Here is a 13,251-nt window from a genome sequence, read left to right on the forward strand (position 1 = left end):
TCACCCAAATCCTAATAAAAAAAAAAAAAGTATGTAAAAAAAAAAAAAAGCAAAGATGAGATTTTGACCCCCTAGTCACCCTTTGGGGCCGGAACTGAACTCACACCAGCGGATTAACCTTCAGCCAAACAACAGAGCTACTTGCTCACTACTATCAAGTCAATTCTGACTCATAGTGACCCCCACTGGGTTTCCAAGGCTGTAAATCTTTATGGAAGCAGACTGCCTCATCATTCTTCTGTAGAGTGACTGGTGGGTTTGAACCACCAACCTTTTGGTTAGCAGCCTAATGCTTTTAATGCTACACCACCAGAGCTTTTTCAATAGGCCTAGAGGTTAACAATTATATAAGGTAGGAGTACTCCTTAGAACCATCGACCATGAGAAATTAGAAGGGCAGCATTTATGGCAGGGAGAAAGCTCAGAAAGCAGGAATGTATAGGAAAGATGGACACGGGGAAAAGGTAACCACAGGGAAGAAGTGGGAAAAGAGCTGTTACATGGTGGGGGTCACAATCAACATCACAAAACAGAATGTGTATGAACTGCTGAATGGAAAATAAATTTCCCCTGTAAACTTTTACCCAAATCACAATAAAAAGTTTAAAAAAAAAAAAAACAACGGTATTTTCAATTACCTCAAATGCTTCCAAAAGCTGGACAATTAATAATGAAGACCAAAGAAGAATTGATGCCTTTGAATTATGGTGCTGGTGAAGAATACTGAATATACCATGGGCTGCCAGAAGAACAAACAAATCTGTCTTAGAAGAAATAAAATGGGAATGCTCCTCTGAAGTGAGGATGATGAGACATCGTCTCATATATTTTCTTTGGACACGTTATCAGGAGAGATCAGTGGCTAGAGAAGGAAACCATGCTTGGTAAAGCAGAGGGTCGGTGAAAAATAGGAAGAGTCTCAACAAGACGGACTGACCCAGCGGCTGCAGCAATGGGCTACAACAGAGCAACAACTGTGAGGATGACGCAGGACCAGGCAGTGTTTCGTTTGGTTGTACACAGGATCACTGTGAGTCAGAACTGACTTGATGGTAGCTAACAACAAAATTAACTGCAATAACACTGAGTTCTCCTAGTACAGCTAGAGTGGTGGTAAACATCCAGAGAAGTTAACAGATATGTCACTTAGAAACTGTTAGATAACTAGAGCATGTCATTATTGCTGTTAGTTATAATCGAGTCAATTTCAACTCACAGCAACCCCATGTGACAAGAGCATAACTGCCTCACAGGGTTTTCTTGACTGTAATCTCTATGGAAGTGGATGGCCAGGTCTTTCTTTGCTGAATGGGTGCAAACCATCAACCTTCCAGTTAGCAGCCAAGTGTCAGGGCTCCTTAACTAGAGTGTATACATGTTAAAAACCTAGCTTTCAAACCTAGTTACTCATTAATAAACACAGATAAGGGCTCACCTGCAATTGCCTTCCTTTACCTAAAGGCCTTAGAGAACTGGAAAAATAAACAAATAATGGATACCACGAGGCCAAGGCAGAATAAAATATCATTTGAAACTTACAAAGATACAAAAAATAAAAATGACTGATTTTTTTAAAAAAATTATATACCATCCAGTTCTAACTTACCATAGGCCAGCAGTCGCATAGAAGGTATTGTCTCATCTGGGTTTATAGCCTTCAAACCCTCATTGGCTTTTCTGAAATAAAAGCATATTATATATGATTGTACAATTATGTAATTTTTTCTAAAAAAGGAAAAACAGTGTAACAGGAGACGACACAAGATACTATAAACTCTGATACTTACTAAGGCTTTTGATTAGGTTATACACCAAGTCTGAAATTCATTTAAACTAAATATAGCAAACTTTCAATTAACTAAAATCAATCAAAAAAACCAACCCACTCTTGCCTTTTTGCTGAGCTTCACAAAAACCAAACCAAACCCACTGCCATCAAGTCTATTCTGACTCATAGCAACCCCCATTGGGTTTCCAAGGCTATAAATCTTTACGGAAGTAGATTGCCTCATCTTCCCCCTGCAGAGCAGGTGGCAGGTTTGAACTGCTTACCTTCTGGTTAGCAACCAAATTGCCTTACCTGCTATGCCACCAGAGCTCCTTGAGCTTTACATAAAGGAAAGAAAAATGTAAGTAAACAAGCTAGCAGGGATTGAGGTTTTTTTTTTTTTTTTGCTAAAAGATAGTACTTCTGACTACTTTCTGAGTCCAATACATATTCAGCTCAGTATCCCATGGGATCTACCACATTGCTCTCTGCAAAGTACTATACCTTCATCCCCACTTTGCTGGTATGTTGTTACCTTCTGCCTGGGATATGGTTATTCTGCCACCCTACCGTTCACTTCCCACTCCATCAAACCTAAATTCTACTCATCTTTCAGAGTCTCGTTCAAGTAGCAACTTTTCAAAAGAAGCTGCTTTTACCAATGACTGGTAATCATTAATCTCTCTTTGTTCTTAAATTCCACAATACTGATGATCTGAACTTTCATAGGGATACTTAATCCTATGGTCTTTTGATTCTAAATAGTTTACATGCTTGCTTTATATCTCTAATTAGCCTTCAGGAATGAGAGAAGTCTGACACTTTTATTGTATCCTGCAGAATAAAATGCTGCCCTCAGAATCAGAGATAAATGAGTATATGAATAAAAGGATAGAACACTACTCAAGTAGAAATGATCTTTAGTGTGATCTGATCCATGCATCTGTTATGAACTTACCAAGAACCCTCCCTTCCTCATGCAGATATGTAGGAATACAAGGTGTGGCTAGTTGATTCCACTATTGTCCCTATTACTAATCTTTGCTAGTTGGAAAACTCTGAAGCAATATTAAGATCCTGATTCAAATATTTCAATTATATTAACTCTGACGCATATTTATTAAAGCTCAGTAGGAAAGGTATGAGTCAGTCTGTTTCCCTAAAGATTTACAGTCTTGGAAACCCTATAGGCCAGCTGTACTCTGTCCTATAGTGGCCTTGGTGATAGAAATAACGCTGGAGATCGCATGATAGAATTTTGCAAGACTGATGACTTATTCATTGCAAATACCTTTTTTTCAACACAAATGGTGGCTATACATGTGGACTTCACCAGACGGAGTATAAAGGAATTAAACTGATTACATCTGTGGCAAGAGGCAATGGAAAAGCTCAATATCATCAGCCAAAACAAGGCCAGGAGCTGATTGTGGAACAGAAGACCATCAACTGCTCATATGCATGCTGAAGTTGAAGACAATTAAATAAAACAAGTCCACAAGAGCCAAAATATGACCTGGAATATATCTCTCCTGAATTCAGAGATCTAAAAAACAGATTTGATACAATGAACACCAATGACCAAAAACCAGAGGAATTGTGGGATGACATCAGGAACATCCATGAAGAAAGAAAAAGGTCATTGAAAAGATAGGAAAGGAAGACCAAAAAAGGATGTCAGAAGAAACTCTGAAACTTGCCCTTGAGCAGAGAGTAGCTAAAGCAAATGGAAGAAATGACAAAAGAGCTGAACAGAAGATTTCAAAGAGCAGCTCAAAAAGACAAAGTCAATTATTATAATGAAATGTGCAAAGACATGAGTTAGAAAACCAAAAGGGAAGAACACGCTTGGCATTTCTCAAGCTGAAAGAACTAAGGAAAAAATTTAAGCCTTGAGTTGCAATACTGAAAGAGTCTGTGGGCAAAATAGTGAATGATGCAGGAAACATCAAGAGAAGATGGCAGGAATACACAGAGTCACTGCACCAAAAAGAACTGATGGATATTCATCCATTTCAGGTGGCATATGATCAAGAACCAACGGTATTGAAAGAAGTTGAAGCTGCACTGAAGTGGCGAAAAACAAGGCTCCAGGAATTGACGGAATACCCATTGAGATGTTTTAACAAACGGATGCCCCACTGGAGGCACTCACTCGGCTATGCCAGGAGATTTAGAAGACAGCTACCTGCTCGACTGGAAGAAACCCATATCTGTACCCATTCCAAACAAAGGTGATCCCACAGGATGTGGAAATTATCAAACAATATCATTAATACCACACGCAAGTAAAATCTTACTGAAGATAAGTCAAAAATGGTTACAGCAGTATATTGACAGAGAACTTCCAGAAATGCAAGCTGGATTCAGAAGAGGACGTAGAATGAGGGATATCATTGCTAATGTCAGATGGATCTTGGCTCAAAGCAAAGAATACCAGAAAGATGTTCACCTGTGTTTTATTGACTATGCAAAAGCATTAGATTGCATGGATCATAACAAATTGTGGATAACATTGAAAAGAATGGGAATTCCAGGACACTTAATTGTACTTTAGGAGGAACCTGTACATAGACCAGGAAGCTGTTATTCAAACAGAACAAGGGGACACTGCATGGTTTAAAATCAAGAAGGGAGTGCGTCAGGGTTGTATCCTGCACCATGCTTATTCAATCCATATGCTGAGCAAATAACCTGAGAAGCTGGACTATACGAAGAAGAACATGGCATCAAGATTGGAGGAAGACTCATTAACAACCTGCAATATGCTGACGACACAACTTTGCTTGCTGAAAGTGAGGACGACTTAAAGCACTTACTGATGAAGATTAAAGAGTACATTCTGCAGTATGGATTACATCTCAATATAAAGATGACAAAAATCCTCACAACTGGATCTATAAGCAGCATCATGATAAATGGAGAGAAGATTGAAGTTGTCAAAGATTTCACATTGCTTGGTTCTATAATCAACGCCAACAGAAGCAACAGACAGGACATCAGATGACATGTAGCACTGGGCAAGTTGGCTGCAAAGGACCTCTTTCAAGTGCTGAGGAGCATAGATGTCTCCTTGAGGACTAAGGTGCACCTGACACAAGCCATGGTATTTTCAATTGCCTCATATGCATGTAAGAGCTGGACAATGAATAAAGAAGACTGAAGAAGAGTCCACGCTTTTGAGTTGTGGTGCTGGTGAAGAATGCTGAAAGTACCATGGACTGCTAAAAGAACTTAACAAATCTGTCCTGGAGGAAGTGCAGCCAGAATGCTCCTTGGAAGTGAGAATAGCCAGACTTCACATCTACTTTGGTCATGTTGTAAGAAGGAACCATTCCCTGGAGAAGGATTTCATGCTTGGTGAGCTGAAGGGTCAACGAAAGAGGAGAAGGCCCTCAATGAGATGGATTGACACAGTGGCTGCAAAAATGGGCTCAAGTATAGCAAGGCTTGTGAAGCTGGCGTGGGACCAGGCCATGTTTCATTCTGCTGTGCATGGGTTCGCTGTGAGTTGAAGACGACTCGACGGCATCTAGTAACAACAATATAGAGTCACTCAATGGCAATGGGTTTGGTTTGGGTTTTGATTTTTCTTTCTTTGGAGCAGTAACCAACTCAAATGTCCAATTTTCCTAAATTAACATATATTTATTTTCCAGCACAATTAAAGGCTAAATAAAACTTATGAGAAATATAATAGTAATAATTTCCATCAACAAATACATCAAAGTAGTAGAATCAACAAATTTTGGAGGATTTCTATTTTATATAAATTGCTCTGTAATGAACAAAATTTTTGCTATTTGGTATAGCAAAGGTCTTCTATCACAAATACATTAAGTATAATAGATCCATGAATATAACAAAGCCAAAACCAGACACCCTGAGGGAATGAGTTATTGGGCCTAGGGGCTCAGGATCATAGTCTCAGGGGACATCAAGGTCAACTGGCAATAACATAGTTCACAGAGACAACGTTCTACATCCTACTTTGATAATTAATCACTAGGGTCTTAAAAGCTTTTGAGCAGCCACCTGAGGTGCAACTGTTGGTCTCTCCTCATCTAAAACAAAGAGTAAAGAAAATCAATAACACGTGGAAACAATTAGTCCAAAGGAATAATGGACCACATGAACCTCAGCCTCCATGACTCTGAGACCAGAAGAGCTAGATGGTACCCAGCTACCACTGCAGACCACTCTGATTAGGATCACAGCAGAATGGGAGGAAAATTTGGAACAAAACTCAAGATAATTAAAAAAAAAAAAAAGGCCAGGCTTACTGGTCTGATAGAAACTGGTGAAATTCGAAGACTACGGCCCCTGGTCACCCCTCAGGTCTGGAACTGAACCCTGTGTCTTAACCTTCAGCTAAACAAAAGACAGGCATATGGGGTGATACACTAGGGAGGTACACACTCCTTAGAACAATAAACCATATGAGATCAAAAGGACAGCATCTGACCTGGGATAAAGCTCAGAAGGCTAAAAGGGAGAGGAAAGAAAGACGAATAGAAACTGTAAACACAGGGAGGAAGTAGAAAGAATGCTGTTACACTGTAGGGACTACAATGTCACAAAACAAAATGTTTATGAATTCTTGAATGGAAAACCGGTTTGCTCTGTAAACTTTCTACCCTCACAATAGAAAGTTAAAAAAAGGAAAACCCTATGGAACATAGTTCTACTCTGACACACCTGGGGTTGCCATACATGGAATCAACTCAACAGCAACTAGTTGGTTTAAAAATAAATAAATAAATAAATATCATTAAGTATATAAATTCAGAAGTTTAATAAACTTCTTCACTCTATGTTCCAAGTATGTGGGAGGAAATGTCTATGATGCTCACAGTTCTCAATGTTCACATTAGGAAGTGAAAAAGCACAAAATGTCATCAGTTCCCGTGTTCCTGATGGTTAGAACACAAGACTGATGATGTAAGTGGCATTTACTGAAATGGAAAATTCTTTGTTTGCATTTATTATTTTGGTTCCAAGAACAAAATTCGCCTACCTTTTACTTAATGCAAACTTTGGAAAACTACAGGCAAATAATACTGTTTCCCTTATTCTGATTCTTCTTTGCATGTGTGATAGAGAGAACACATGTAGAAATTAAATGCACCATTTTAGAAATTTTTAAAAACACTTAAGCCTTTTAGGAACTACTGCCAATGGTTATCTTACTTTTTTTAATTTCTATAAATGAAAGATTTTCTACTATTAACAAATGCTTATGGTATCAGCATTATAAGAGAAAATTAAAATATATTACAAGTTTCAATTCAAACAGGAAAAAAAAAAGAAACCTAACATCTATTTCAGGCCATTTACAGTTATTCTTTGGACTTTTTCTTATCTTATTACTATTAATGTAAGGAAAGCTTCCACTTGTGGCCACAAGTCAATTTCTCACCACACAGCCCTCTGCCAAGCAGAAAGCTATTCATTCATGATGAAATAACTGTCCCTAAGGTCTAACTCATAAATTTATACTAGACAGCACAAATCTGATTCAGTTCCATATACTCGTAAGAACTGAATGTAAACTCTCCGCATTTTAAACTTGGCACCGAATTTAGATAGCAAAGATGTGATTCTGGTAAATAAACTTAAAAGTTCAAAATTTACTTCGGTAATGAAGAGAAACAAAACACTTATTAAACCACTATATTTAAATGTAGTTCAGCATAAGAAAGGCACCCTGATGGCACAGTGGTTAAGCGCTTGGCTGTTTACCAAAAGTCAGCAGTTCGACCTTACCAGCAACTTTCAGGAGAAAGAAGCAGTCTGCTTCTGTAAAGATTTACAGCCTTGGAAATCCAATGGGGATTGCTATGAGTTGGAATTGACTCAATGGCAGTGAATTTGGTTTGGTTTAGTTTAGTTCACAGGGTTTCTATGAGTCAGAATTGATTTGACAGCAGTGGGTGGGCAGCATGAGTACAACTGAAAGGTTTCTATATAAATGTTATAAGAAGCCCTGCTGGCACAGTGGTTAAATGCTTAGCTGCTAATTGAAAGGTCGGAGGTTCAAACCCACCAGTTGCTTCACAGGATAAAGATGTGGCAGTCTGCTTCCATAAAGATTACAGCCTTACAAACCCCATGGGGCAGTTCCACTCTGCCCTATAGAATCGACTTGACAGCAAAAGGTCTTGTTTTGCTTTACATAAACATTAGTTAAGAGTGACATATTACAGTCTCAAACTTGTCTTAACACATAATTACACTTACCTATCATTTGTAAAATGTATTAGGATAATTTTGTACCATATTCCAAAGGCTCACTAAAGATCTGCCTTTGCAAATGCAAACAAAGGTACCTGGTAATACAGGATTGTCTTACTGAGAAGCAGTGAATTACTTAAAATGGCCTTTCTAGCCATACTGTTTGTGACTCCCACATAGTGATTAGGTAGGACCATGCAAATAAGGTGGATGAATCCTGTGATGGTTGAGGTTATGTGTCAATTTGGCTAGGCCATGATTGCCAGTATTGTATGGCTGCCCTCCATTTTGCAATTTGATATAATTATCCTCCATTTTGGTTTGTTGCAAATCCTAGCCTCTATGCCTATGGTTATGGTCTATTTGGTAGTGAGTTGTCCATTATGTTAATGAGGCAGGATTAAGGTGGGATTTATACTGAGTTACCACCTTACTAGAGGGCATAACTCAAGTCACCATCCTTATTCAAGTTAAACCCTTGACTACTTTGCTCAAGTAAGGGGTGTTTTCTTGAGGGTATAGTCTGCATCTTATACATATATAAATACTCTGGCAAAGTTCCCTCTTTTGCACTGGATCTTGCATCTAGCTGGTCATCATCTGACCTCTGGTTCTTGAGCCAGCAGTCTATCATCTGGCCTAATTCACCAGCTTCCGTAGCCTTGTGAGCTAGCAGCCGGTCATCTGACCTGCTGATCTGGGTTTGTCAGCCCCCTCAACCATGTTACGAGAAGCTTCCAGCCTCATGCCTGACCCATGAATTAATTTGGAACTTGCCAGCCTCCACAACTGCATGAGCCATTTCCTTGATGGTTTGTGAGTTCTGTGAGAGTACTGAGAGGAGGAATATTTGATGTTAGAGATCATGGAGTGGTACAGCAGTTTGGAAAAGGTGGGCATATGGCTCATCTTTAACCTCCACCTCATAGAAACTAGTTTTGTGCTGATCCTTATAAAAGAGATTATTCATTTATTTACATCTGTTGCAAATTTTCAAAGTTCCTTTCAGAAAAGCAAACATGATTTCCCCAGGAGTCCAAAGAGGCTTCTCTGAACTTCCCAGCATGAGCTTCAGACTGACATCTGTAATTCCTTCCTCATGTGGCCCTACTTTCTTACTGCCTTCATTAAAAAAATGGCAACCCATCAACTTATGGTCCTTTGGAACTACAGCTTAGAGTCAAGAAAAGGTTGCCATTTCAGGTGGAAACCATGAAGAAACGAGGTGGTGAAAAACAGCAGGTACCCACTTAGGCACTTTGGGGAAGTCAAGTTTTAGAATGTGTAAGTCCTAAGGGGTTACAAACCCATGTTGTAAATTATGGCATTCTATACTAGAAATTCAAAATTAGAACCATCACATATGAAAATTAAAGAGCAAAGTGAGTGAGTGATGTAGCTGACAGGAAAACCCAATGCAATTAAGAGTATAGTGCCCAGTGAAGGGTGGGAAGGGCCAGGGCTCTCTGAAAGAGTTAGACCACCCTGCAGAATTCTGTGCCAGGTCCTGAGCACAGGTGAAAATCAGGCACCAATCAAAATGGCATGTTTAGGGGACCAGAGATTGAAATGTTTGGTAACCACATTCATGGCTTCTGGGGTTCTGGTAAAGAAATGAGGAATATTCAGCCTTAAAAGGGACATAAGGAGAACCATGTGGCAGAAATTTCATGCACTTGTGTGGCTTTTGAGTGGGGGCAGAAGTCAAAAGGCGGAAGATTTTGTGTATTTTAGTAACATTCTAGAGTTAAAAGTGAAATTGCAGAAAGGTGGTAACTGCCGCATACCAGAAACATTCAATTATAGCTGAATGTCCATCTGTTATGGATATATTTCTATAGAAATTTAAATGTTATCTTTGATATGTGTCGGTTGCTCTTTAATATTTCCAGGGATGAATGAGAATTTCATTTTTAAATCTTTTCCAAGTCAGGAATTGTGCTTCTAACCAACGCATTCCTGGCTTTGAATTTTAAAGTTAAACTGCCTCATTATTACAAAGGAATTCAATATCTGTCATTAAAAGAAAAAAGAAAGAAATACAGAGTGCCCAACATTTTGGCAAGAATAAATTATTAGAAGCCTATTATAAGAGATAATGTTGAGGGTCTGTCTACGTAGTTCAAAGACAGCTGTAATTACCTCATTTGCAGAAAAGAAAAAAGATGGCACATTAGTCATGCTCCTGACTGAGTCTTACTAATAATCAAAGCCAACCTCATGACTGCCTGAGGGAAATTATGGTCCAAGTTCAAGTTGTGTTTCAAATCTGTGGTTTCATATGAGGTCCTCATGTTTTACAAATGATCTGCTCTCTGGTCCAAAAAGGGAGCCTGTACTCAAGGATTTAAAAAAAAAAAAAATGTATTTTTCTATTATAGATTTCAAACCATATAAAATGTCACATAATGAACCCCTGTATTGCCCTAATTTAGTCAAAATAATGATAGGTGTAACCTCCATAATATTTTTTCATCTGAGGTTGTGTTCAAGAGAAGTAGATATAAATTCTAACAATCCTGAGCACTAGAACTTTTGTTTTTGTTTTTTAAAGACTTATTCTCTAGTTTACTTTTTCTCCATAGCTTTTATTGCCTTCTAACATATATTTTTGTTGTTGTTGTTATTTTCATTCATTTGTTGTCTATTTCTTCCCACTAGAATATAAGCTCCATGAGAGCAGGGACTCTTAGTCACTGATGATGTATCCCCAGTATCTAGGCTAATGCCTGGCATTGACTATATACTCAAGAATTATTTTTCAAATGAATGAATACCCACAGTTAAAGTTAAAAGAATATTCAATACTTCCAGGGTGAAAATGTACCAATATCTTGCCTTAGAACTATGTAGGAAAGCACTGGTCCTCATATTACCACACTATAGTAATGTTTCAAATTAAACTCAACTCACTGCCCTTGAGTCGAATCTGACTCACAGTGACCCTTCCTTGGGTTTCTGAGGCAGTATTTCTACAGATGTACATTGTCCAGTCTTTCTTCCGAGGAGTGGTTGGTGGGTTTCAAGTTACTAAACTATAATTCAAATAGATCTTGGGGTAAAAAAAGGCAAAGCAGACTTGCAACTTACTTTAACAGTCTGTAATAAGCGAACCGGAAGGCTTCTTGGATAAGAACTGAGACTAGCACCCCAAAGATGAGCAGATATTTCTTTACAGGTCCATCTTTGTGGCCAGTAATGGTTTCTGCCATGAACCAAACAAGGGAAGAAAGCAGCAGAGACACCAACCAGAAGAAAGCTCTGAAAATCAGAGAAAAAAAAGTTACAAGTAAATGTAAAACCCACAGCTGTCAATTCGACTCATAGCGACCCCTATATAACAGAGGTGGGTTTGAACTGCCAGCCTTCTGGTTAGCAGTGAAATGCCTCCTTAGGCTCTATGCCACCACAGCTCCCTATTAATAACGGTTTAAAAAGGAAAAAACAACACTGCTTGAGAAGGAACAGATTTCCCAATTTTTTAATTGGTGTGGGGTGGTGTTGTCTGAAATCAGTAGTTCCTATTCTCCCCAGTGAGACCTCTCCATGTGGACCAAGAGGAATGTAGGATTTTTCTAACAATTACTTTTCTTCAGTGACCACACTATTTGCAAATACATCTGCAGACCAAATCTGCCATACATCACCAGGCTGGAAATCATGTGCTACTTTTCCTAGCCAATATTCTGCTCACTGACGTGCCAAAACAATGTACAACCAATGACTACTGCAATTTTTATATCCTTAAAACCTACCAAAAACTATTCATTTAAGGGTCAGATATCTGCGAATATGTGTGTTTTCCAGAAAAAAAAAAAAAAAATGTCTAGACATCTATTAATAGAATGGTATAAAATTCAGAGGTTGAAAACCCTTGCTCTGATCCAGATCAGCTTTTCAGGCCTGGTTTTTGTAACAACTCATGTTGCTTCTAATGATCACAAGTGTTACAAACCTTTTCTTACAAATGTCTATTATTTTATAAAGTGACACATTACATGCATCACTTACAGTTCAGAAAAGGTGGGACTCCCTGGCCTAGCCTGCAAGTGCGACTCAAATCTGGGACAGAGGTCAGGGTTGTGTCCCGGCAAAGGCTGCCTAACAGGTGAAAACTGGGATTATGCCCACATTCGCCACCAGAGTTCGGTATTTACTTAACTCCTCGAAAGAAAGGTTCGGTCAGGTGCTTTGGTGTGGTTTCTACCCTCTGGCTGCACACCTGAATCACCTGGGAATCTTAAAAAAAAAAAAAAACATGGAAAGCCCGAATCTCAGCCCCAAGACATTCTGATTCAGTTAATCTGGGGTAGGTGCTAGGCACCGACATGTATTAAAGCATCGGGTCCCAGGTGATTCTAATGGGCGAAGCATGAGACCTAATGCCCTAGATCCTAGTGGCTTTAACCCTTTTGATATTACAGACGCCTTTGAGAATCTGAGGGAATTTAGGGACTTTCCCTCCAGAAAAATGAAAAACGCATATACAAATTTATCCACATTTTTTCATACAATTTTAGGGGCTTCACGACCCATTAAAGCCCACCCACGGACCCTAGGCAAAAAGACCCGCAATATGAGCTCCTTCCCCAGCACCGCAGCTCCGAGGAGGAGGCCGAGCGGCCCGGGGAAGCGGAGCCTCTGCTCTCCCCTTCATCCCCTCTGCCCTCCAAAGCCTCCTAAGACCAAGCCGTTTGGTGCGGACTCTGGGGGTCGGCGGTAGTCCCCAGAAGGAAGGGAGGTCTCGGCGTCCGGGTTTCCCGGTGCAGCCTCACCCGGCGATGAGGAAGATGATGCGTAGCGGCTCCGTGGCAATGGTGAAGATGTAGAGGGCGAGCGCAGGCCCGAAAGCAATGAAGGCGCAGCCGAAAAACACAGCCGCCGTCATGGCGACCGCAGAAGCGGACCCGGGCGCCCGTCTGGGTACCGGAGGTGCGCGGGGCGCGGTCAGAGAAGGGCGCGGGGCGGGGACGGGGACGCGGGCGCCCGGGAGGGGCGGGGCGCGGGGCGGGGACGCGAGCGGGACAGGGCAAGGCCAGGCACTGGAAAGGGGTGGGGACTGGCCAGAGCAGAGGCCGGGGGCGGGGCCGACCGCCGGCCGGAATTTGACAACTGGGCGGAGCGGGGCGGGGCTGCGAGGTTCTGAGCTCCAGCCTCACTGGCCGACCTTGCACAGACCAGGCCTTGGGGCCCGCGGCGTAGGTCCTGATCTGGAGGCGGATCCTGGCTACTTTAGGGCCTGAGCCCCG

General features: G+C 40.5%; 1 protein-coding gene across 1 annotated transcript in view; it reads right to left on the reverse strand.

The window, feature by feature from the left end:
- APH1B (aph-1 homolog B, gamma-secretase subunit) overlaps positions 1–12,890 on the reverse strand; it is a 35,057-nt gene extending 22,167 nt beyond the window's left edge. The window contains exons 1-3 of the mRNA XM_007958037.2: positions 12,778–12,890; positions 11,093–11,263; positions 1,607–1,677 (exon numbers count right to left, since the gene is read on the reverse strand). Of these exons, the coding sequence (XP_007956228.1) occupies positions 1,607–1,677; positions 11,093–11,263; positions 12,778–12,890 (355 nt within the window). The remainder of the gene's footprint in view (positions 1–1,606; positions 1,678–11,092; positions 11,264–12,777) is intronic.
- Positions 12,891–13,251: the final 361 nt, after the last annotated feature.

The sequence above is a fragment of the Orycteropus afer genome, unplaced genomic scaffold, assembly GCF_000298275.1.
Source record: "Orycteropus afer afer isolate SDZICR_OR568_19922 unplaced genomic scaffold, OryAfe1.0 scaffold00015, whole genome shotgun sequence".
Classification (NCBI taxonomy): domain Eukaryota; kingdom Metazoa; phylum Chordata; class Mammalia; order Tubulidentata; family Orycteropodidae; genus Orycteropus; species Orycteropus afer.